General features: G+C 43.4%; 1 protein-coding gene across 1 annotated transcript in view; it reads left to right on the top strand.

Moving 5' to 3' along the window:
• The window catches only part of MCHR2 (melanin concentrating hormone receptor 2), a 49,277-nt gene extending 31,589 nt beyond the window's left edge, over nucleotides 1–17,688 (top strand). Inside the window, exons 3-5 of the mRNA XM_084624898.1 lie at nucleotides 13,152–13,346; nucleotides 14,363–14,482; nucleotides 16,932–17,688. Of these exons, the coding sequence (XP_084481024.1) occupies nucleotides 13,152–13,346; nucleotides 14,363–14,482; nucleotides 16,932–17,256 (640 nt within the window). The 3' untranslated portion in view covers nucleotides 17,257–17,688. The remainder of the gene's footprint in view (nucleotides 1–13,151; nucleotides 13,347–14,362; nucleotides 14,483–16,931) is intronic.
• Nucleotides 17,689–24,901: the final 7,213 nt, after the last annotated feature.

Below are 24,901 nucleotides of genomic sequence, written 5' to 3'. Positions count from 1 at the left end.
AGGTTTTTTTTCTCCTGCTGATAATAGCTCACCTTAACTGATTACAATGATTATAGCTGGTATGGCAACACCCATTTTTTCATGTTCTCTGTGTGTGTGTGTGTGTGTATACATATATATATATATCTATATCTTCCGACTGTATTTTCCACTGCATGCATCCGATGAAGTGGGTTTTAGACCATGAAAGCTTATGCTCCAATAAATGTGTTAGTCTTTAAGGTGCCACAAGTACTCCTCGTTCATTTGCTGATACAGACTAACACGGCTACCACTCTGAAACCTGTCATTTATTAGGGTTACTCTTCTGAGGTTGTGGGGGGATGGAGTTCTGTAATTCTATCAATGTACGGCTTGTGTCACTTGTGTTCTCATATGGAGCTCTACTTCTCCCTGCTGCAAGTTCCCTCCCAATGGAGCTATCCTGCAGGGCCTAGGTTCCCCAGGGCTGGGTTCTTCCAGCCCCAGAATCAGATGAACACACACACACACACACATTAACAGAGTGCGTCTGAGCGGACCAGGTTAATCAGCACTCCCAAGCTGACCCCTTGTATGTCCTGGACTTAGCAGGCTGGGTCAAACAGCACTTCCAAGCTGTCACCCTCATATGCCGTGGGCACTGCACTGGAATAGAGTACGCCTGAGCAGGCTGGGTCGAGCAACACTTTCAATCTGCCACCCTCATATGCCCCAGGTTCATCACATCCCTATTCCCACTTTCCAGTTACAATTGTTCTGGTCGTAACCCACTTGATGAGCAAATCCCACAGGATTTTTGGGCGCTGCAGGGATCTTTAGCTTAGGTACAAGGAGTATTGCTAGAGAGAGAGTGAGAGAGCTGGGTTCTCACCACTCCGTAAAGCTTGAATTGATCGGGGTTCTGAGGTGGTGGTGGTGGTAGCTGAGGGTCCGGAGTGCTGGAGACAGGCAGAGCCCCCAGCACAATCAATCAGGAGAAGATGAAGTCCCAGTGGAACTGATGCAGATTTTAGATCCAGGCATCAGAGCACTTACTTGAGCATGGGTTTTGTAGGGAAAGAACAATGGTTCAAGGGGGAACACTAGATTTGTTTATGGGTAAACTGATCATAGAATCATAGAATATCAGGGTTGGAAGGGACCCCAGAAGGTCATCTAGTCCAAACCCCTGCTCGAGGCAGGACCAATTCCCAGTTAAATCATCATGATGGCTCAAGGGAGTATACCAAAGTTGTTTTGTTCAGGCTAGACAACAGGAACTGATCATACCTGGATATGGGCAGCGTTCCTTCCAGGGAGCTCACAAGGCAATTAGGCAGCTTCAATATTTTGGATAGCAATAAATAATTATTAGAATTGGTCTGATAACTACTGAGCTAGGTGTGTGCAGGCGTAGGTTCATTAACATCTGAAGCAGAGATTCCACATCATGCAGTGCTTCCCTGCTTTTCTGGTCCCAGAGTTCTTTGCCGTTCTTGCCTTGGAATCTCTGTTCTCCCTTCTGTATGCTCATGGAGATGCCTCCCTGTCCCATCTTTGATGCAAATGAGGTGAAGGGAGTTTCCTTAATCCTGTCACCTTTGTCCAGAGGCGTTTAGGTGTGTCTTTTCATTGCTTTTTGTAAGTCTTTCTTCTGACCCTCTTTGGTTCAAGCAGAGGCTGTGGCAGGGTGGGGGGAGGTCTTTCATGTGTCAGACAGGCTGGGTACTGAGCTCTGGTTCCCCAAGAACACAGAGAGCTGACAGGTAACATGACCCAAAGAGTTAAAAAGCTAAAGACTATCATTGACAGAGTACAAGAAAATATGAAGAAAATAGAATGAAGCATGTGCTGTATATCTTGAGTGTTTTGAAGGACAGGTGGAGGGTGATATCTTAGTAATATTAAAATATATGAACTTGGGTTGTTTTACAGTAGTTTGTTGAAAGAGGAGAGTATGAATGCTGGTGAACATTCAATGGTGGTCTGCACTAAGCATGCCAGTAAATGGTGCTTGGGAGAAAAGGTCCCAAGAAAACATTAAATTGCTCCTCTCTTCAACAAAGCCATACAAAAACATAAAACATAAAACATAAAAACATTGTTTCAACATAAAACAAATCTGGAGTTTCTTGGCCAAACCATTTTGCAGCTATGATGGGCCCCGAAAAGTTACACAATTTTGATACACTTTATAGTACAGATACATTTCAGGGTAGATGCATTTTGAATACACTGTCATTAAAGTACAGAAACATTTTCCAAAAAAGGAAATGGGCACTTTTTGAAATTCCCATATCTTTACAACTCCTTACCTGTTTTTTTACAAACGTCCCAGAAAAATTCTACCCAGGGTTTAGAGGCAGCATGTAAAATTTCAAGGGGGTCTGGCTTCTCTGGGGAAAATTTGAGCAATGCAGAAGTCAGAAAACCAGGCATAACAGAAAGTTATTTCCAACCTTGGCTATGAAGTGGGAAGCACCGCTCCATTATATGACAGGCCTTGCCTTGTTTCAGCCCTGTTAATGACTCTCAGGCACCTAACAAACTTAAGAAATATGTGATCACAAACACAAATAAATGCAAGTACTGACTACTTGATAGCTTTGATCTAGACAACACTTTGATCCGATGACTGATGGCAAATGTGGTATATTATACTATACAGTTCTATGTGAAATACAGTACTGTGAAGAGAAGAGAATATTACTGGTCTTTTTGTAGTCATATAGAACATAAGAACATAAGAATGGCCATACTGGGTCAGACCAAAGGTCCATCCAGCCCAGTATCCTGTATACCGACAGTAGCCAATGCCAGGTGCCCCAGAGGGAGTGAACCTAACAGGTAATGATCAAGTGATCTCTCTCCTGCCATCCATCTCCACCCTCTGACAAACAGAGGCTAGGGATCTTACCCATCCTGGCTAATAGCCATTAATGGACTCCATGAATGTATCCAGTTCTCTTTTAAACCATGTTATAGATCTAGCCTTCACAACCTTCTCAGTCAAGGAGTTCCACAGGTTGACTGTGCGCTGTGTGAAGAAGAACTTCCTTTTATTTGTTTTAAACCTGCTGCCCAACAATTTCATATATTCAGTGCTTATAGTAGATTCAAACAGTGAGGGGAAATTCTTACCACTCCAGCCAACGAGAAGCAGGAGGTGAGCACTGAGATCTACTAATGAAAAGCTCTATATAATGTGATAGACTCAGGCCAGTTGGGTACAATAGAGTAGCCTTGTTGGGATCCACTGCTAATGATCCTCCCCCAGCGTAAGGGGGGGGGGTCCACAGGACCTGGAAAAGCCCATCCACTGCTAAAGATCCCCCCACAGCATAAGGGGGGGGGTCCACAGGACCTGGAAAACCAAGTAATTACGGGGGACAACTAATGAACAACAGGACAGGAGTGCGGTCAAAGGGTCAAACGAAGGCAACTGGATGGAGACACCAAGCAGAGGACCCTGGACAGCTCCCACTGCTCCTCAAAGGTGTCAAGGGAGTCAGTGGATACACAAGAGTAGCCTTATTGGGATCCAGGAAGCGGGCGGGCGAAGCTCACCCACTTCTAAAGGATCCCCCCTCAGCCTAAGGGGGGGATCCACAGGACCTGGGAAACCAAATAATTACGGGGGACAACTAATGAAGAACAGGGACGGGAGTGCGGTCAAAGGGTCAAACGAAGGGAACCGGACGGGGACACCGAGCAGAGAACCCCGGACAGCGCCCACCGCTCCTAGAAGGCGTCAAGGGAGTAGGTGGATACAGCAGAGTAGCAGAAGGCAGATATACTGGCCACTGGATGAACAGTTTTCTGGTTTTTTTTGTTTTTTTTTTAAACAGAAAAGAAGTTTATTGGTAACACTTACAAGAATTACCAAAGGAAACAAAACTACTATGCAACAAAACAACGCAAACAGAAGGTATAACACAGCAGCTTTCAGGAGGGAGAAGTGTTCAGGCTAGCCTGGGCCCAGAGCAGGGTGGCTTCCTCGACACTTGTGGTCTTCCACCCTCCTGAGTTACCTGGTGGCCTAGAGCGGGGGGGTTTCCTCAACACTCGTGGTCTTCCACCCCCTCGAGTTACCTAGTGCCGCGCCCAGTGTCACCGATCCTCCCTCTCCTGAGAGTGCCCAGCAAGATGGGCACGGCTGCGGGGTGGGCGGTTTAGGGGTGGGGGATAGACACCCATGTATTATAGGACCCCTCCTAGATGACAGTAATGATGGTATCCACAGCGGCAACGGCTGGGGCTGGCGTCTCTCGCTCTTCCCCTCAATCAAAGGGTCAGACGGAGGGAACCGGACGGGGTCACCGAGCAGAGAACCCCGGACAGCGCCCACCGCTCCTCGAAGGCGTCAAGGGAGTCGGTGGATACAGCAGAGTAGCCCTATTGGGATCCAGGAAGTGGGCGGGCAGAGATCTTCCACTACGAAAGGATCCCCCCCAGCCTAAGGGGGAGATCCACAGGGCCTGGAGAGCCAAATGATTACGGGGGACAACTCATGAAAAACAGGGACGGGAGTGCGGTCAAAGGGTCAAACGAAGGGAACCGGATGGGGACACCGAGTAGAGAACCCCAGACAGCGCCCACCGCTCCTCGAAGGCGTCAAGGGAGTCGGTGAATACAGCAGAGTAGCAGAAGGCAGATATACTGGCCACTGGATGAACAGTTTTCTGTTCCCTGACTGACCAGAGCAGGGGCTGCTCCAGGCTAATGAGAACACCTGACTCCAATTAACCTGCAAAGAGTCAGGTGAGGCCATTAAGCTAATGTGACCACCTGACTCTAATTAAGGCCCCTCTGATAATATAAAAGGGCTCACTCCAGTCAGGCAGAGAGGAGCCAGAGGAAAGGAAGTGTGGCTGAAAGGGCTGGTTAATGAAGACACCCTCAAGGGACCTACACTGTTTTGGCATGAGGCTGTAGGAGCAACAGAGACTGTGGGAACTCACTCACCAACCTCCATTGTTGGCTTATGATGAAAAGGGCTCAGTAGACTGTATCTCTGGCCGTAGAGAGGGAAGGGTTACGTGGAGGGTTGCAGCGAGCCTCTGAAGCTAGCATAAACCGCCTGGAAGTGCGGGACCCACGGGGGGGACAAGGTCGGAGCTCTACCACAATAAGTATTAGTATTAGTACTGTTATTATGCAAGTCAGCAGAAGAGGGAAAGCAGCACTTTGCTCTGCTCCCCCATACTTTAAATGCCTCAATATATTTACATTCTACACTGACTTGCTCTGATTTGCAACTATTCTAAGATTTTTCATACTGTCAATCATCCCTTTTTTATGTCAGATTCTAGAAATGCCTTTGCAGCTTCTAGTGAAAAAAAATGTTATTTTGACCATATTTTTTTGTGAACCAGCTTAGCTGTTTTACAACATAGAATAATGAAAGCAAATTTAAATAAAAATGAGTAACTAGGACACTGTATTTGTGTATGGAGAATGGGCCAAATTCCAATCTCAATTACATGGTCTAAATCCAGAGTAATTCCAAAGTTATAAGCATCTTATCAAGAGGTAAGATAGAATTAGTCCCAATTTGCACTAATGTAACTGATACCAGTGATATCAGGATCTGATTCTGTGACCCAAAAAATTAGATTAGTACACCCAGATCTACCCAAATTAGGGCAAATCAATGCCAGCTGCATTATAAATGTGGAGCATTTCAAACAACCCTTGGCATATAACCCATATCGTCTCATATCCAGATCACTCAAACAGTCTGTTATTTCTGTCTCCAGCATTGTGATTGTGAGACCACAATTAATAGTAATCATGGGGAAAACAACTGCCATAATTTTTTGTTACATGTCATATTCTGTCAGATTCCAGTGAAAAAGAGCTCGGTTCATTACACAACTTGAAAAATGAAAGAATGGGTTTTATAGCCATAGGCATGACTGAAAAGGGTTGCAGTCAGCTGAAACATGAATCTTCATTGCTCTGAAGTAAAATAAACAATATACTGTTTATGGGATGGATCAGTGTTCTGAGGAGGTATAAAGAAGCCACTTTCTAGATGGCTGGCTTGGGTGTTCAGCTCAAATGCTCAGGGTCAAACTGATTGCCAGTTTTTCCCCAACGTCTGAGTGGGGTGGATCTTGAGAAATTTTCTCCTTCCTCTGCAGCATGGGACTGGTTTGCCTGCTAGGATCATCTCACCAACCAATTCCCTGCCATTGCAGGGGCCTCTAACATTGGTGGCACCTCAGTCTCTTCTCTCCCAGTGGCACACAACAGATTAGATTCCTGAGGATTTGAAATGCTGACGTCACTGGGCTCAATATAAGGGTATCTGGATGAAATTTAACAGTATCTGATATGCAGGTGATCAAGCTACATGATCTCGTAGTACTTTGTGGCCTTAAACTCTACGAAACTATGACTCTATGAAGGCTTAAGATACTTTTATATCTAATTCACATAAAATGTAAAGATGATTTACCTCTCTGTATACTTTCCTGGACCTATCACTATAGTGTATGAGTGTCTAGTATAGGAAAGTTGTTACTACGTAGTTAACCACAGTTTCAATTATTTATCGTTAAGTTTGGACAGGAGCATTTCAGCTCATTTAGTCCATCCACCTGTATTATTGGGTGATAGTGGGAGACAGTGTTAGTAATCTTAGGTTTTTATAGCATCTACACTATTACATTCCATGAACTCACATATCAGGTTATTCCATTGTCTACTTAACCTCAAGGTTTCAATATGATCGATACTTCATCTGGTAGTTGTTTAACTCAGCCTGTGAAGATCCATAGTAACTCACTTGTCTTTAGTAGAATTACTTTAGATTTGCCCCAGTGCAACTGAAAGCAGAATTTTGTGCTCAGTTTGCAGAGACTACTGTTAAAATCATACATATATGTGGCTTTATATATTTGTTTACTGGCAAAATTCTGCTGTTATATGTAGTCATGTAAATCAGGAATAACTCCATTGAGAGGATAATCTGGTCCTTTATTTGTAATAATTGTAGTTTACTGAATATACAATATCTACATGACATTTTCCTTGTGAAATGGCATGTCAGAGATACTAGTTTTCTGATAAAGAACGTTTATTGCATAAAGTAGTTGTGTTTCCTCTGCAGTTTTCCAGTTTGAAATTACAACAGTAGTTGTAAGTAGTGGTCACCAACTGATAGATCGCGATCAACTGGTCAATCGCGGAGCCTCTGCCAGTCGATTGCAATCTCCAGCCACTAAAACTCCTGCAGCACAGTGAGGCTAGGGCACACTCCTGCCTGCCCTGTCCCCAGGCCGCTCCAGGAAGCAGCCAGCATGTCCCTGAGTCGGGGGTGAGGCAGGGGGTCTCCATGCACTGCTTCTGCCTGCAAGCACTGCCCCACAGCTCCCATTGGCCAGGAATGCGGAACTGCAGCCAATGGGATCTGTGGGGGTGGTGCCTGCAGGGATGAGCAGCACACAGAGCCATGTGCCTCCCCACACCTGAGCTGCAATGAAGGAACATGCCAACAGCGCAGGGAGTGGCACGGGGCCAGGGGAAGCAGGGAGCCTGCCTTAGCCCTGCTGCACCACCGCCTGAGGTAAGCGCCGCCCGGCGGGAGCCCGCTCCCCTCCGCTCCCACACTCCAACCCCCAGTCCTGAGTCCCCTCCTGGAGACAGCACCCTGTACTGCCTCCCAGAGACAGCACCCTGTACCTCCACCCGCACCCCAACCTTCTGCCCTGGGCCCCTCCTGGAGCCAGCATCCCGTACCCCTTCCTGCACCCTGCCCTAGCCCTGAGCCCCAGCACCCCATACCCTCTCCTGCACCCTGAATCCCATCCTGCACCCCAACCCTAAGACCCCTCTCAGAGGCCACAGCCCAAACCTCCTCCCACACCCCAACCCTCTGCCCCAGCCTGGAGCCCCCTCCTGCATCCAAATTCCCTCCCAGAGCTCACACCCCTCACCGCCTCCTGCACCACAATCCCCTATCCCAAGCTTAGCCTGGAGCCTCCTCCCACGCTCCAAACCTCTTGGCCCCAGCCCAGAGCCCACACCCCCTCCCACATCCCAAGCCCCTGCCCCAGCCCAGTGAAAGTGAGTGAGGATGGGGGAGAGCGAGCAACAGAGGGAGGTGGAGATGGAGGGAGGGGTGGGGCCTCAGGGAAGGGGCGGGATAGATCCTGGGTTGCACTTAAATTCAAAAATTGATCTTGTGCTTAAAAAGATTGGAGACCACTGCCTTAGAAAAAGGGTGAGGCATACTTGTTCGGCAGTATGTGAAAGCTTTCAGCCTTATCGCTGATATTGTAGTTGCCTAGTGTACCTCAGTCTGAAGGACTGTCAATCCTGTCCATTCCAGGAGCACTAAAACTCAGTTAATAGTAATAAAAATTCTATCAGCCTTTCACCAATTGTCCCTTTTATTTTTTCTCTTTTTAAGTGTCTTACACTAGTAGGAGTCTTAAATAATTTGACTTCAAAACATTAAGGTGGAATTTTCCAGCGTGGGAGGGCGGGGAGTGATTTACTAATAACTTAGAAAATGATTTCTATGAATTGTTTTGCTTCTTGATACAGACGTTTTTGTAGCAGTTAGCAAATACTGAATTCCCAATTTTCAAAAGGCTGCTATGATTATGAATCCACTATTTCAGTCTTCTTAAAGGATTAGGGGCCAACCCAACTCCCATATAAGTCAATATGAATTGAATCAGGCACACAGTTCACTGGGTCTATCTAAAAATTCTTTCCAGTTCAGAATCCATTCAAGTAGAAAATGGGCATGGGGTATCTGGACAAGGAAGAGTAATATTGTTGAACCGTTTGGTAGAGCTGGGCTGGTTTGAAAAAATAGAAATCTTTTTCACAATTAAGTGCCTGGTTTTTTTTCTTTTGGTAAACTTTAAAATTCAATACTTTTCAACTAGCTCTGCTGTTTGGTATTGGTTTAAGAAATAGGACCCGATTTTCTTTCTGGGTTATAGCCCCCGTGCACCACTTCAGGGGCAAAACTGCCATAATACCCAACAGAGCATTCCCCTGGTAAAGAGAACTCTGCTGGCACATCTGCACTGCCTCCCCTATTCCTGGCATAGAGGATGTGTTGTGGGGGAGGAAGTGGTGGAGCTCTGCCACAACCATTCTCCGCTGGCAGAAGTTTCATTACAGGACCTTAAACTAGTGATGGATCTTAGAGCAGGCTGGCTGCTGCTCTAAGTCTCATCAGGGCTGGGACTGGACTCAGGATCAGGGAGCTCCCTGATGCCCTCCTCCTCCCTCAGAGGAGTGCTCCAGTGCAGGCTAGAATCTACCCTTGCATGTTAAATGCAGAGCTATGGTACTGTTTGGGAGCACTGTCCAGCACATTTCCTAGGTTTGGAAATCAAATATTTTAATTACTTGCTGTTTTTGCAAGGCATGCAGAGAGCTCTGAGACTGCCCCATTGCCTTCATCACCTTCCCATTCTAGCCAGTTGCCCTAAAGCACTACTCTACAGCCACTAGTGGGAAATACAGCCTCCTTCGATGCCATCATTAGTCCCCCTTGATAAGTCAGTTGGTAAAGGGTAAGGAAACCAGAGGTTCCCTTTTCCTGACTTAGAGCAAAGATATCACCTCTGTAACACACCTGAACCCAACTAGAAATGGGAACTCTAAGGAATTATACCAAACCCAGCTTTTTTAATTGACAAAACAATGGGCTGTTTCCTCAGATGCAGTGTGGCTGCTTTGCACTGCACTACCTGCATTTTGTGAATGCACACACTTTTTGACCAGCACAGTGAGAATCATGTCAGTGCAAGGGTGATTCTGTTGTGTGATTCTAATGACAGAGCCACCATAGAGGTTTGTACACCATACACTCTCCCTGCAACATACACAACAGGGAACGGAGGGTAGATTGGTTGGGATGTAATTGTGCCAAACTGACCCTTAGCTATGTTTACATCCCCTTGTGACTGTGACAAGCTAGTATATATTATAGTAATTCTCATGCTTCTCTAATGAAGCACATAGAATCACGATTCTATGATTCTAATGAGGAAGACATACAAAACACGGCAGCAGATTCCAGGGCAGTGCGTGTGGAAGCTTTACACCATCTCTGGAGACCATACGCTGATTTGTACTCTGTGCATTTTGGCCCTATTCATGGTCTGCCCCACATTTCTCGGACTCTGCCACTGCAGTGTGGAAAGATGCAGACAGAAAAGTAGAACTTAATCTTAATTGTTTTCACCGAGAAAATGGAATTTCCCTTCATAGATTCCAAAATACCTGGCACCATTCTCCCCTACGAAATTATTTACAGGTTAACCCAGCTGCGATGTTAGTAATAGCATTATCACCCTCAAGATCTGACCTTAACTGGAATGAAAAAGGATGTCAAATGCAATGTACTTAAGTGTCTATCTTATACATTCCTGAGTAAACATTTAAATGTTACATCTCTGCCATATAAATTGTTTCATTTAATCTTCTGGATTTTAGCTCAAGAAGAGACAACTTTAATCCACTTTGAGCTTTACAAAATATGTAGGTCATGAAATTTCAATTGAATTTATATTGTAGCATTTGTAAACTGTGGACAGCTGTAGGTTTACTTGTGAGTTAGTGAACTCTCTGAACTGTTCAGAATCTATTTCGTTGGCAGTAGTGATAGTAAATCTTTTAAATTCTACAGACACAACTACAGCAGATTTGAGGGATCCTATTACTCAAATATGTCAGATTGGCCTTTAATTATGTTGAAAAAAAAGTCTTAGGTACACTGTTATATCCCCATCCCCTTCCAGGAAATAATTCAGTCTAAAGTCTTCTTTTTGTGTATTCCTTTTAGGGATGAGTCCTGAAACTGACTTCTTCCAGTACCATCATTTATTAAAAGCCCCCATCACAAGCAGTTAAAGGATGTGGTTGTAACCGTGCCTTTGTGGGTCACAACTGAGCATACCAAGTTCAGGATAAACTGCTGAGAAATAGGGCAGACTCACCCCAAAACTGGTGGTTATTCTCTCATAAGATATACCAAACCAGCAACAAAAGTAAACATCTGTTTCACCACAGTGGCTAAAAAGAAGTCAGAAAAGCTGTCTCCTTCGGCATTCCAGTCCTTATATCACCACAAAAAACACTAGACTTACTGATGAGTGGTTATTTAAAAACAATTTCATCAAACAAAAGAGTTCTTCTGATCCCAAAGGACAAACCCCATACCCAGGGAAATATATAACTTAGATCTTACCCAATCACACTGTTGCCAGTCCTTTAGTATCTAAAATCTAAAGGTTTATTTATAAAAAGAAAGAAAGGTGAGAGTTAAAATTCGTTAAAGGAATCAAATACGTGTAATAATTGCAAAGTTCTTGGATCAGGGTTGTAGCAGTAATGGAATAAACTGCTGGCTTGTTAAGTCTCTAGTTGTTTCCAAATACTTGGAAGGTCCTCAGTCCCTTGGTTAGAATGCTCCCATTTTTAGTAGAAGTTCATGGTCCAGAGGTTTGAGCAGGAAAGAGGCCAAATGGAGCCTTTTGTATAGCTTCTGCCATGTGGAGGGAATCCCATTGTTCTCACTGTGGAAAATTGCAGGTAACAAGATGGTGTTTGGAGTCACATGGGAAAGTCACATGTCCATGCTTGATATGGTTTAGTCAAAGCAGAAACCATTACTCATACTCCAGCTACAAAGTTCACAGGAAAGTCCATTAAGTGTAGATAGGCGTCTTCCATTGTGAGTTAAGTGTTCTTTGATGGGCCATTTTATTGAATAGTCCCTTCAAGATTGTTAGGGGGCTTATTCCTTCACCCACTTACTTCCCTGGTCCTTCTCGCACGAACAGAGAGCAACAATACCCGAAGTCCAAAGCTGCAAACAATTTGATGATTATTGGGGTGAACTTCCAGCAAACAATAATTCCAATTTCCTTCCTTAGTGTCCCCCATCCCAGCTCTGACACCACAGAACCTTACCTGTGTCCCTGTTCCCATTCCCTGTTCCCATTCCCCCCCACTTAGCAAAACATGATTCCAATTCACCCACCCCAATTCCCTGTTCCCATTCCCCCCTTACTTCCTGATTGACTGCAGACTATATAGTAAAACTTGAGTTCTGCTTAGCTATACCTTAACCAATCATTTTACTGAAATTTAACTAACCAAGCCTAACCTAATGTAACACGATTATTTAACCAATTATATCCAACCACCTTAATTAGTTTACACCCAGCAAAATTAATTATACAGCAGACAGAAACAGTCACAGAACCAGACAGAGATTATATAGACAAACAATAGGGAAATGGGGACTACAGTGGTAGAACAACAAAGAAATGAGGATTTCACATCCCAGCTATTGATAAGTGAGTTCTTGCCAGACAGGATGCTATCAAAGTAAGTTTACTTTTACATCTTCTAGGCACTTCCCTTTCTCTGAAGGTGATCGGCATTATCAGGACAGGATTGTATTCCTAATAGCCCAATAGCACCATATTTCAATGTGACTAGTTTGGAATGTAAGGATGTGACCATTCGCTTCCCAGCTTACGGCTGCCTCTGCTGCTTAGCTGGAGGCCTTAGCCTAAGAACAGGGCCTCAGATTGTCACAGTGAGAAAAGGCCTTATACAGTCAGTGATTTTGATTCTTTCTTTCATACCTCTATAGCTAAGTGATAAACATATACCTAAATTCTTAAAGTATAGACCTTTGCAGACAGGCCTGAATATCTATATCCTAACAAAGATGTGCAGGCTAAATACTTTGTGGATGTTACCACAGGAGCAAACATTTGAAATCCAGGTATAAAGTCAATACTCAGAACTTCAAATACCAAAATGATACATGAATGCAGATAGCATAATCATAGTCAGCAAATCATAACTTTTCTAATGACACCTTACTTGACACACTTTGTGTAAGATTTGTTGCAATTATATAACAGTGGTGGCAACAAAGATCTACATGGTCATATTTTAATAGTGGTAACCAAAGCGTAATGACTCATAACTGCAGTTGTGGACTGTTCAGAGAACTGCTTGAATAAACTGCAGATTCAAAGTGCTTTTTCCTCCTGTTTGTAGCATTATATGACTTTTAAAAAGCAGCTTTCACTTTTGGCAATGGATATTTTATTTATTACTTTAGGGACAACTATATAAACTTCCTAATTCATTTTATATTTTCCATTATATTGTTCTGTTACCTGTTTTTGCAGGTACTTGGCTCTTGTACAACCATTTCGCCTCACTAGCCTGAGAACAAGATCCAAGGCTATTCGAGTTAATATATGCCTGTGGGCAGCTTCACTGATCCTGGTGTTTCCTGTGTGGGTCTACTCAAAAGTAATCAAATTCAAAGATGGCTTGGAGAGTTGTGCTTTCGATCTAACATCACCTGACGATGTACTTTGGTAAGGTTCTAAAACTACAAGTGCCAGGCCCTCAGTTGGTGAAAGAGTCGTTCCACTGACTTCAGTTCTGATTCACAGCAGCTGAGGTCCAAGCCCATTTTGTCTGCAGCATTCCTTTCAGTGACATGAGGGAACAGAAGAATGAGCCAAACTTTGGTGTCCTGCTTGGCAGTTCAGAGTGCTATCTCCACTAAAGTAGTCCTAGATATTATTACGAATATTGATGGCCTCAGCACAACTGAATGCAATGGAGCTACACTGATGTGCAGCAGCTGAGGATATGGCCTGGAGTGCTGAGTCTCTGGCTGGAATTAGGTACCTTCTCTTCCATATAGAGATCTCTCAGTGCACTGTCTGTCCAGGCAGGCTATGCTTGTTTGAGGCTATGGCCCATGAAAAAATTAACCTACATTCTCCAAAACACACACATGGCCCTCCAGCATCAGGCCCTGCCCAGATTTCTGCCTTATTTATAGAATTGTCATTTGGGAAGAAAAATAAATGAAGGTTGGGATTTTCAGATGTGCTTGGCATTCATAATAATGCTAGGAACTAATGATACAAGAAATCAATAGAAATTTTACCATTGACTTCAATGACAGCCGAGTTAGGTCAACCCTGAGCACTTTCGAAAATGTTGATACTCTACTGAGTTCATATTTGTATGTTTCATGTTCTTTCAGAATGATACCCAGAGTACATGAGCCACTAACTGTACACTACATATCTTGTCCTATAATTAAATCACAGCCAAAATGTTCAAAAGAGGCCTCTGATTTTGTGTGCCTCAGTTTTTGAGGGCCTAGCTTGAGTGTTTTGGGAGTTTATTCTCAGAAGTGCTGAACACTCACAGCTCCTCTTGACTTCAGTTGAGGTTCCAAAAGTGAGGTCCTAGGACACCCAAAATCAGAGGCCACTTTCTGAAAAATGTTGTATATATTTTTTGTCCATTTCTGAGGTTATTTATATGCATTATGTAAACACGTTGTCTGTTCTCTCTGCATTTTGTTTTCCAGGTACACGCTTTATCTGACTATAACAACTTTCTTTTTTCCATTACCACTGATATTCATTTGCTATATATTGATTTTATGTTACACATGGGAGATGTATCAGCAAAACAAGAAAGCAGGATGGTAAAGTATTTTATATTTCAGATATGCTACTAGGGGTGGGAAGAATTTGTTCGCAGGGGGCCGAGTCCTGAAAGGCGCTGTATACCCTTCACTCCCATGATGTCAGTAGGAGCTGAGGGTATTCAGCACCTCAGACCAGACACACAGCACCTTGTAGTCTCAGGCCCATAATTAGGTTTGGTTTGGTGGGCAAAAACCTTCTCAGATACGAATGCTGTCTCATGAAGCTATGTGACAGAATTATTAATAGAAACTCTTTTAAAACATAATGAATTAAGGCTTATACATGTACATTGAGTTTAAACCCCTAAAGGCATGAGATCATTTTGTCTAACCTCCTTTATAACACAGGCCATTATATTTCACCCAGTTATATCTGTACTGAGCTTTGTCCCCTGCTATTCCAGCACTGAGCTGTGTCAGTATTTCCATTGGCTTATAACATTATAACAATATTTCCAGTATTGGCTTATAACATAATCCAAAAGAAATAGGTTCCTGGCTGCAATTGTGCATACAGTTTTTTATCTCAAAAAAGAATTATTTCTCCAAAATGTGATGGGAAATTGGTGTGGTTTTGTCTTTTGGTTGAAGCAGTTTTTTTTTAAAAGAAATGATTTCAGGTGCTGACTGAGTTAGAACTCCTGATAGCGAGGACCGAATTCTTGATTAGAGTTAGTTGAAAATTGGGGTGGAGGTGGGGGTGGAGAAATAGGAAGTTCAGAAATGAAAATTAAAAACTAAAATTTTCCATTGAAAATTTCAATTTTTGGCAGAAATTCAAATATTAAAAAAAATGTTGGTCAAAACCTGAAATATTTTGGCCAAAACATTTCCATTTGGAAATGCTGTGGGTGCCTTATGGGAGTAGTAGCTCAGGTTTCTCAAGCTACCATTCTCCTTTATGGGCCAGGCAACCTGGTCAAACTACATCTCCCAAAATGCACCATGATCTTCTCTCTTAGAGAGAAGAGGTGGTGTATCATGAAAATCCTTGTTCATGATTGTGAGGGAAAAATAACAGGACATAAACTCAGGTCAAGGCCCTGACTTTGGTCAAGCTTGCCTGCAGGCCGTAAACTGATATCCTGCTTGCTTATGTGTATCAAGGGGTAGGAGAAGTCACAGTGGAAAGTTCCCAAAAGGAACAATGGTTTTCTGTGCATAAGAGGCATGAAGGGGCAGGATGGAAAAGTCCCCAGGCAGAACAAATTTGTAATAGTCACGCTTATGAAATATATAACCATAACAGTTGTGTTAGAAAGGTCACTGACTGCAAAAGAACAGACAGTGACTAACAGGAGGGGCCTAGTTGGGGAGACACTTGTTTTTGCTTTTGACAAATGTTAATTTTGCAATGTATTCCAAATAAGGTAATTAATACGGAAGTATATGTAATTTGTCTGTGGTTTTAAGCTTTAAAAAGCTGTGTGTGCTTTGCATCAGAGGGTAGCTACTGAGAGTCGTTACCACCCCTCCACCCCCCGCGTTTGTAATCAATAAAGGAGCCTCAGGCTTGTTCTGATCCAAACACAACGAGTGGTTAATTTTTCCACGACATGATGAAGGATGGAAGATGTAGTCTGGCCAAGGAGCCAACCCATAGAAGAGAAGGGGGACAGGAGACCACCAAACTACAATATTCATGAGGCTTTGCAGCAGCATTGCCATCAAAATATTTTGGTTTTCGGACAAAATATTACAGTTTGGGGGCATTCCATTTTTCAAATTTTCCACAGAAAGCAGATGCTTTTAATGAAAAATTTGTTTAGTCAAAAACGCAATTGTACATTTAAAAAGAACAATTTCAATAGAAAATCTTCAACCAGCCCTAGTCATATCTCTCCTCAAGATCCCTTGTATACATGGCATACATGGCAGGCACCACCACCTATTGCAGAGGATTCTTCTTCCGTATTCTTCTCCACTCCATTTGTGGTGTCTTGCATTCCAGCGACTGCAGAGAGGGAATAGTGTGCATAGGTTCTTCAAAAATAGCCAACCCTTGCATAGTAGAGAGAAGTTTCCTTGCATCATTCCTATCAACCTCTTTAGGACCACATAAGGGCCAGCCATGATCTTGTGCCCTGTATTTGTGCCCCAGTTCAAACAATACAGTCAGAAGTAATTGTGGGCCCCAAATCTGCACAGTTCCAATGCTGAAGGGGCAGATATTTGTTCACAATATTCAGAATGATAGCAAATTGCCATCAATCAGGCCTATTAAAAAAAATCTTTTCAGTGCCACCTATACTAATGAACCCATAAGACCATATTGAGCCCTGACTGAAGCAGACACAATTCCCAGGAACTTCATTTTTATTTCAGTTGTGTTGTGTCTGCTTCTGTCAGGACTAAATTTTGCCCAAAATACACTGTCTTACTGATCTGTGCTTTCCTTTATATTATCTTCATTTAACAGTTACCAATCTTCACATTTGTGTTGCAGTTACAATACCAGTATCCCAAGACGAAGGGTCATGAGACTGACCAAGATGGTGCTGGTGCTGGTCGGTGTATTTGTTGTAAGTGCTGCCCCATACCATGTGATACAGCTCGTGAATCTTCAGGTTTCTCAGCCATCACTGGCATTCTATGTGAGCTATTACGTCTCCATCTGCCTCAGCTACGCCAGCAGCGGCATTAACCCTTTCCTTTACATACTACTTAGCGGGAACTTTCGGAAGCGTCTGCTTCGGTGCACCAATGTCAAGCTCAAGATGACAGAACGTGAAGTTAACAATATTGAAAACACACTGAGGTCAAGCTTTTAAAAGGAGGGGCTATTCAATGAAAGAGATGTATTACATACAGGTCTATTTTTATGGTTAAACTGACTTGGCCTCATTCCCTTCTCACTTATACTACTGTAACTCAGGAGTGACTTCATCATCGTCAATGGACTTACAACAGTGTAAAGCTAGGGGGAGAGAAGAATCAGGCCCACTATTTGGAAATTAGGGTACGTGGTGGAAGGAAGCTGTTCAAAAGTATTCTTTGTTATTGTCCAGTTGTCTCCTTAATGGTGAATACTACAAGCATAAAGACCAAAGTGAGCTTCTAAAAATGTGCAGTTCACTGGCAGTTACATGATAAAAGGACTGTCTGTGGCTGGTATGTTCAGACAAGTATTCAAGAACTGACATTGCTATTAGCGACTAACCCATCGTGTCCATGACATTGTGTGCGATGTCATGCACGTGATGGGTTAGTTACTTATAACAAGCCAAAAAGTACTAACTTGCAACCGGTCTGAAAGCAGCACTAGCAGCTATTGATTTTCGACAATCATCTCCCCTTGGGTGCCCACTCCTGCAGCTATTAAGAGACAGGGGAGAGACAAAGCAGAAGGAACTTGGAGAGGAAGGAGGGTAATGCTTTCAAATTCAGCTTTGTACATGTGCTTACAAACGATGAAATAAGTGCACTAATATTTATATTAAATGTACATCTGAAAATAATAAACATATGTTTTGACAAAGAGCTGTGTGTTTCTGGGATCATTGTTTCTTGTTTTCAAAACCACCACTTCCAAGGCGGCCTTAAGAAGAGTACTCACTCCCTAAAGAGCTAAAATCTGCTCCTGCTAGAGTCAATGACAAAAAATCCATTCACTTCAATAGGGGAAGAACTGGGCCTGACATTGCCAAATGTTGCCAGCATCTTAGCTGTTTGATTTCCTTAAGATCACCATAATATAGTAAAACAATACTGTGGGGCCTGATCAAATTAGCAAAACATCCACTGAAGTATTGAAATCAATGAGAGTTTTGTCTGAATAAGCAGTGCATTGGGACCATGTTTACACAACTTGGCTAAAAGAAAAATATTTAATTTTTACTTTGGTAATACTGAAAACAAAGCTATGCTTGATCAATAGAACATTGCTCTAGGACATCGGTTCTCAAACTTTTGGTCAGGATCCAAAAGTGAGTCGCAACCCCCTTTTAATGTGGTCTCCAGGACTGGCTTAGACTTGCTGGAGCCTGCGACCAAAGCCCAAGGTCTTCAGCCCTGGGTGCCAGGGCTCACATTACTTTAAATAGTTTACAACTCATCATTTTTCCTACCTTTTTTCCAGGCCCCATTGTTCTAATTTCAGTAGCTCAAAAGTCAAATTGATATATATAAAGTACATTTATGCAGAGTAAATGTTTATTCCTTTATTTAGTGGGAAATTCTACATTAATAAAAATTAATAAAGGAATATAAACAATTTTTAAATTTGTATTTCTTTGTTAACCACCCAGAGCTTCTGGATTTATCTAAAGTATTCCATTTTACTGAAATAAGCATTGAAACTAGCCTAATTATGGGGGGGGGGGTTTACAAGCCTATTTACTTTTAAATTACTCTGAAGGTCCAGTAGGAAATTTTGTATTACTTCCAGCTGAAGTAACTTTGAAGAGGGAATATATGGATCTGAAGGAAGAATCTGTCCATGTCTACAGGGGTAAAGTGTAACAGGCAATGTAATTACTTTTGTTACTGTAGTCAAACTGAAACTGTGTGCGTGTGTACGTCTACGTGTGCATGCAGGGGTGTGGGGGGTGTACGTGAGACAGCCACCTTCTTGGCCAACACACTGGGAATTGAATCAGACACCTCCAGAGTTAAAAATCATGAGCTGTTAGAGCTTGAGCTAAAGAGGCAAACCCCCTTAGCTGGGGGCTGTAACAGCTCATATCCTCTGGGAACTGGCACAGAGTGGGGCCTGTAAAACGCACCCACCAATGTGTTATATGGGTATTTCCCACCAGTGATAAATAATTTTGATGTAATTTTTCCAAGGAGATTATAATTTCATAATACTTCCTTGAAGAAGACATTTATTTAAAATTTCGTTAGCACTGCAGGTATTGACTATAGCTCTGGCTTCAAATAATTTGCTTTCTAAATGTGTACAAAACACTGTTATTAAAACACAGCTCCTTCTGTTAGGATCTATTAACACTATACTGCAGCTCCTTAGAGCTCTGCACTGCAACTACTTTGTTTTATTCAAAGTTATGGTAATAGGTTTAGAGAGAAACTTTGATGGTTAAATTAGAATGTTCCGCCTGAAAGTTTCCAAGATGCTCAACTGGCAAAAATAAAATCAAGCTCTTGTTAGACTTGTTGTGCAGTATGCACTCAGAGGCATTAAGGACCTGATCCTATTCCCATTGAAGTAAATAGCAACACTCTAGATCTTCATAGCACATGACGTCTATAAAGTTATATTCATTATGATGCCAACAGTGATGTCACTGCCCAGACTAAGTTATTGCCAGGCAGTAGGTGACAGGTTATTGGGTGCTTTTAAGCGGGAAATTGGAGAGCTCAGGAGCTGGTAATGGGAGGAGATGTGGAGCAGTTCCCCGCTATAGCCCCCATTCAGCAAAAGCACTTAAGTACACACTGAATTGTAAGTATGCAGGGACGGCATGTGAGAATGTGGTCAAGGGCTTTGCTGCATCAGGGCCTCAAGCCATCCATCCAAATTCAGCCCAGCTCAATGGAGTCTGAAAGTCACCATCATCTTACAGGTGTTGGGGGGATGGGAAGGTGTCTGTGTGAAATGGCTTGGTGGCCTCTGTCCAGTTCCCTGGGGACAAGTATTCACAAAACAATCATAAATGTAACTGACATCCTTGGTGGTGATCTCAGCAGAAAGTGCAAGGATGAACGATTACAGAGAATGAAATGTTCTCACCATTAGAAGTAGTTCCCTTCAGCACTGGGTTGTCACCCTGATGAACTAATAAAGTAAGTGTGCACTGCAACTGCCTATGCTGTACTGGGCCAGGCTGTGCAGAGCAGTAGTGTCTTTGTTTTCCTGCGCCGATGATCAGCATCTATCAGAATCACTAAAAGAAAGACCACAGGCTCGGGAGGATTTTCAGAGCAAAACAATGCAGTCAACACCAACAGCCGTCTAACCAGCACACTCCCAATGATTTCCCATCGGTGAAGTTTCATGAAAAGGCATACAAAGTAGCAAATGTAAATCTTTCTAGAGGAGTCCTGCACAATCAGAATCTGTAGGATGTACAGCTGAAATAGTTTGTTCCGAATATTCAAAATTTAATCAAACTACATGTGGTGTAGCGGCACGCAGACTATATATTTTAGTTTTAATCGTACTAATATTGGACATATGTACACTAGCTGAGGAAATATACATTATTATTAAGATTTAAGTGACATTTTTTTGTATTCACGTGGGGGCCATGGAACATGACACAGTGAGCTCCCAACTTCTCTGGGAAATCCACCATCCTCCTCCTGCATCCACCACTGCGTGACCACCCTTTCCCCTCCCTAAGTCAAAATCACATACAGACTACAGTGACCAGCTGAGAGTCAGAGCCAACTGCATATTGTTGGGAACCCTGAGAACAGAAGAAGATCCCGTCTGACTTAGACTGTGCCATTCCATCATTTGTGGATATCTGCAGCATGGACCTAGAGACAGCAATAAGGGTAGCTACCCACAATTGTTCTTCCTTACCTACTTATCTTGCTGCAAGGTCACACATAATGCAACCTTCAGATATGTTCAGGATGCAAACTATGCATCTGGGGATGTTGCTTTACCTGGATGCATTTAAGATTAGGGTAATAGTTTTTGGATGCATTATTTGAAAATGGTTTGAAATAGCGGGAAAGGAAACTCCAGCAGAAAATTCCCCCTGTGTAGGAACTCTGACATTACAAGACATACCTGTAATCATAAGACAAAGAAGATCCCTGATCCAGAAGCCTGCTGAGACCATGCATCCTACACAATCTCAGAGACTCTCAGAACTACCCGAAGGATGCATGCTACGTCATGGAATATAAACTGCAAATATTCTATGCCCAATTTGTTGGGGATGTTTCCCATGTGGGGTTGCCATTTATAATATTTTTTGTACCCATTTAAGAATTTGGAAAGTACCTGGGAGAGCAATGACATGCTGCCTATCCCACACTATCCCCCCCAAAATAATTATTACATACACACACACACACACACACACATTTAGTTAGTGTTTCATTCGGTGCCTAGTAATGGATGGCACTGGTTCAAGCACATAAATTTTTACTTCATAGTTATAATTTAGGTTGTTCTTTTCTTTCTGATATGTTCTATCTGGTTCCCTTTTGTGTCTGTTCCCCATCCACCATTGTCTCCCCAAACCTCCTTGTCTCCCCTTCTTTCCTCCTGACCTTCATAATCCAACAAGTGTGTGGGTCCTACTGGTACCGTGTGGTCCCAGCAGATGGGGAGGAGAACATCCCCAGCAGTGCCTCATCTCACACTTTCCACCACTTCCCAGCTCCTTGGAGGTCTGGCTGTAGTTGTGCTCTCTGCTAGGTTATTAGACCAACTATGTTAAGTGTCTGGGACCCTCTGTCCCTACACATGGGGTTCTATGTAAGAAAGTTTAAGCCTGGCTGAAAAAGGCCATTGTTACCATAGCATTTATATGTCACCATAGCATTTATATAGTAAACTCATTTAACTGTAGAAGAGTCTCACAAGTTGGAACAGGACTGGGTTGGTAGAGCTCTGTCTGCTGTCACACCTCAAAATCTAGAGGAGGCTCTGTGCTGTTCCGCAGAAAACTCACAGTAAATATTATTGCTGTTATCTTTGATACTTAGGGTAGATTTCTCATACTCAGAACCACTGTAAATCAGTCTGAAATGATCCTGGCTACCATATATAGATTCAATATGGATAAGACAGACTTATTATATATTCTTTGCTGAGCTTCATAGAGATACATATGTCCCCATCATAACTACAGATGACTTTAATGAGGCTCTTCAGCCAATAAGAGAGCCTCCCCTACTAACTTAGGCTTGATCTACACTCCAGAGTTAGGTTGACGTAAGGAAGCTTATATCTACCTATGTCAGTGTACACACTACAGCATTGCTCCCGCAGATACAAGTGCCCTACTACACAGTCATAATAACTCCATCTCCACGAGAGGCATAGGGCTTAGGTTGGTGTAGGTAGGGTGACACAGTGTCTGTGTGTAGACATTGCGTTACTTACATCAGCTGTTGGCTAAAATTCTTGTCAATTTTACAGTTCCACAAACTCCAGAGACTCATGTCACCCATGTCTGCCTTTCTGATGAGAAAGGACTCTGAGTCTTGAAGATACAGTATTATTAAATCCTGAGATTAAGAGCTGCAGCATTCCTTAAAGACTCCACAATGATGAATTATATTATGTAATGCAAAACATACTTCTATAAATTTAGGTGTAACAACAAAAATGTATTAAGACTGTACTGGACACACCACTGACTGCTTACAATTAAAGCTGTTCCTTCAGATACATGCTAGCGCTGTCTTAAAAATAAGGGCAAACTTCCACTCGAATTGTGAGTATATACTATAGTTAAACATGTGGAAAGAAGTTGACACAAGAATTAAAATGATTCGGGGCTTAGACAGTCAAACATTGGTCGAGAACTGCAAATTAGGATATTTACTCATGAATTTGGGCCTCTCATCAACACAGCGTTCAGGGTTTCTGAGAGCAGCCATGGTCACGAAGCAAATGATTTTATCATGGTGGAAAAGTAAACCAATGCACAGAATAGAATGATGGTACCCTGAACCTTCTGACCTTTTGACAAAAGAAAGGGTCACTTTCAACCACAGGGATCAACTGTACAAGTCTGAAGAAATCTGAGGCTCCATTTTTAGAAACATTTAACTAAGGAATCCCAAGGGCCCAGTGGCTGGTCTAGACTTCCTTCCACTTCCTCTTCCTCCCATCTCTTGACTCCACCCCACCCCGCTGCTTCTTCTCCCTGCTTCACACTACCCTTCCCTGCCTTGTCTACATTGTTGCCCAGTTAGTTGCCAAGTATCAAGTTATCTGAAGTTATGGTTTAATATTAAAATTGTTACAATATGCAAAAATGTTTTTAACAGTCAGGGTCCAGACATTCCAAGGGAAGAACAGAGGGTCTGAACCCCAAAGAATAAGCAATTGATCAACTGCTTGTCTGTGTGTATATATATATAGGATTATAAATGTCAGGTAAGGTCTTTTATGAAAGCTTGTAAAGTTCTGAACTTGATGATGTGACAAGGTTGGGCCAGATGGCTATAGGAGAGTAATTTTTTTTTTTAGGAGAGTAATTTTTTTATTTGCATAACACACTTACAAAACAAAACAACAGCATATGCAATGTGTAACACAGCAACTAATCACAATTGTTTTCTCATTAGCTTCAGGGGAGGGAAGTGTTCAAGCTTGCCTGGGCCCAGAGCGGGGGGGCTTCCTCGATTCTCATGGTCTTCCACCCTTCCGAGTTACCTGGTGGTCCAGAGCGAGGGGGCTTCATCAACTCTCAAGGTCTGCCACCCCCTCGAGTTACCTGGAGCCATGCCCGAGTGTCACCAACAATTCCCTCCTCTGAAAATACCCAACAAAAGGGGCAGGCTGTGGGGTGGACAACCCGGGGAGGGGGCACATGCACCCACGTGTGAAAGGACCCCTCTGAGATGGTGGTGTCCACAGCAGCAATGGCTGGGGCTGGGGTCCCTTACTCTCTCCCCCAATCAAAGGGTCAAAACAAAGGGAGCCGGACGGAGACACTGAGCAGAGAGCCTTGGACAGTGCCCACCGCTCCCCAAAAGCATCAAGGGAGTTAGTGGATGCCACCCAGAGGAACTCCGCCTGGATACATGAATGGACCGAGGATCGGAAAATGGCCCCACAGTCACAGGAAACTCCATCGGCCAACCTCCTCTCTCTGGTTTTATAGATGGCCATTTTAGCCAGGGCCAGGAGGAGGTTAACTAGGATATCCCGTGACTTTGTGAGGCCACGGATGGGGAGTGCATAAATAAAAAGGTGAGAGGAAAAATGCAACCAAAAATGTAATAAAAGATTTATGAGGAGCCAGAACAGGGGCTTCAGCCTGGCACACTCCAAATATGCGTATGCCAGGGTTTCCCTCACACCGCAAAAGAGACAAGTATCTGGGATGGGGTTGAACCGCGCCAAGTACGTGCCCGTGATCACAGCTCCGTGAAGGAGCCACCATCTGAGGTCCCTGATGGGCCTCGGAACCAAGGTGGAATATAGGCTGGCCCACTGGGGCTGCTCACCCTCCAAAGGTGGCAAAAGGTCTCGCCACTTTGTGTTGAGGGCATGAAGGATGTGGAGCACGAGCGTGTATAGATGTTTCCTTGGCGCGGTTTGGAAGCTTACGGGCTGCAGTTCATGCAGCCGGCTCGCCGTAAAGGGGTGAGGGGGTCGATTGGGTCTACGGGGCAGGGGTCCAGTTAAAAGGTCCGGAGGGCCTGGGGTAGAGGGTGGGCTGGACATGCCCTCAAGCAGGACCCGATCGAGGGAAGCTCTAGCAGCGGGCGGCAAAGCGGCCTTCACCTCCTGAAGTACACGCCGGGGGGTACGAG

The sequence above is a fragment of the Lepidochelys olivacea genome, assembly GCF_965140295.1.
Source record: "Lepidochelys olivacea isolate rLepOli2 genome assembly, chromosome: 3".
Lineage (NCBI taxonomy): Eukaryota > Metazoa > Chordata > Testudines > Cheloniidae > Lepidochelys > Lepidochelys olivacea.
The sequence above is the reverse complement of the archived record's forward strand: the minus strand, read 5'-3'. Positions and strand labels throughout refer to the sequence as shown.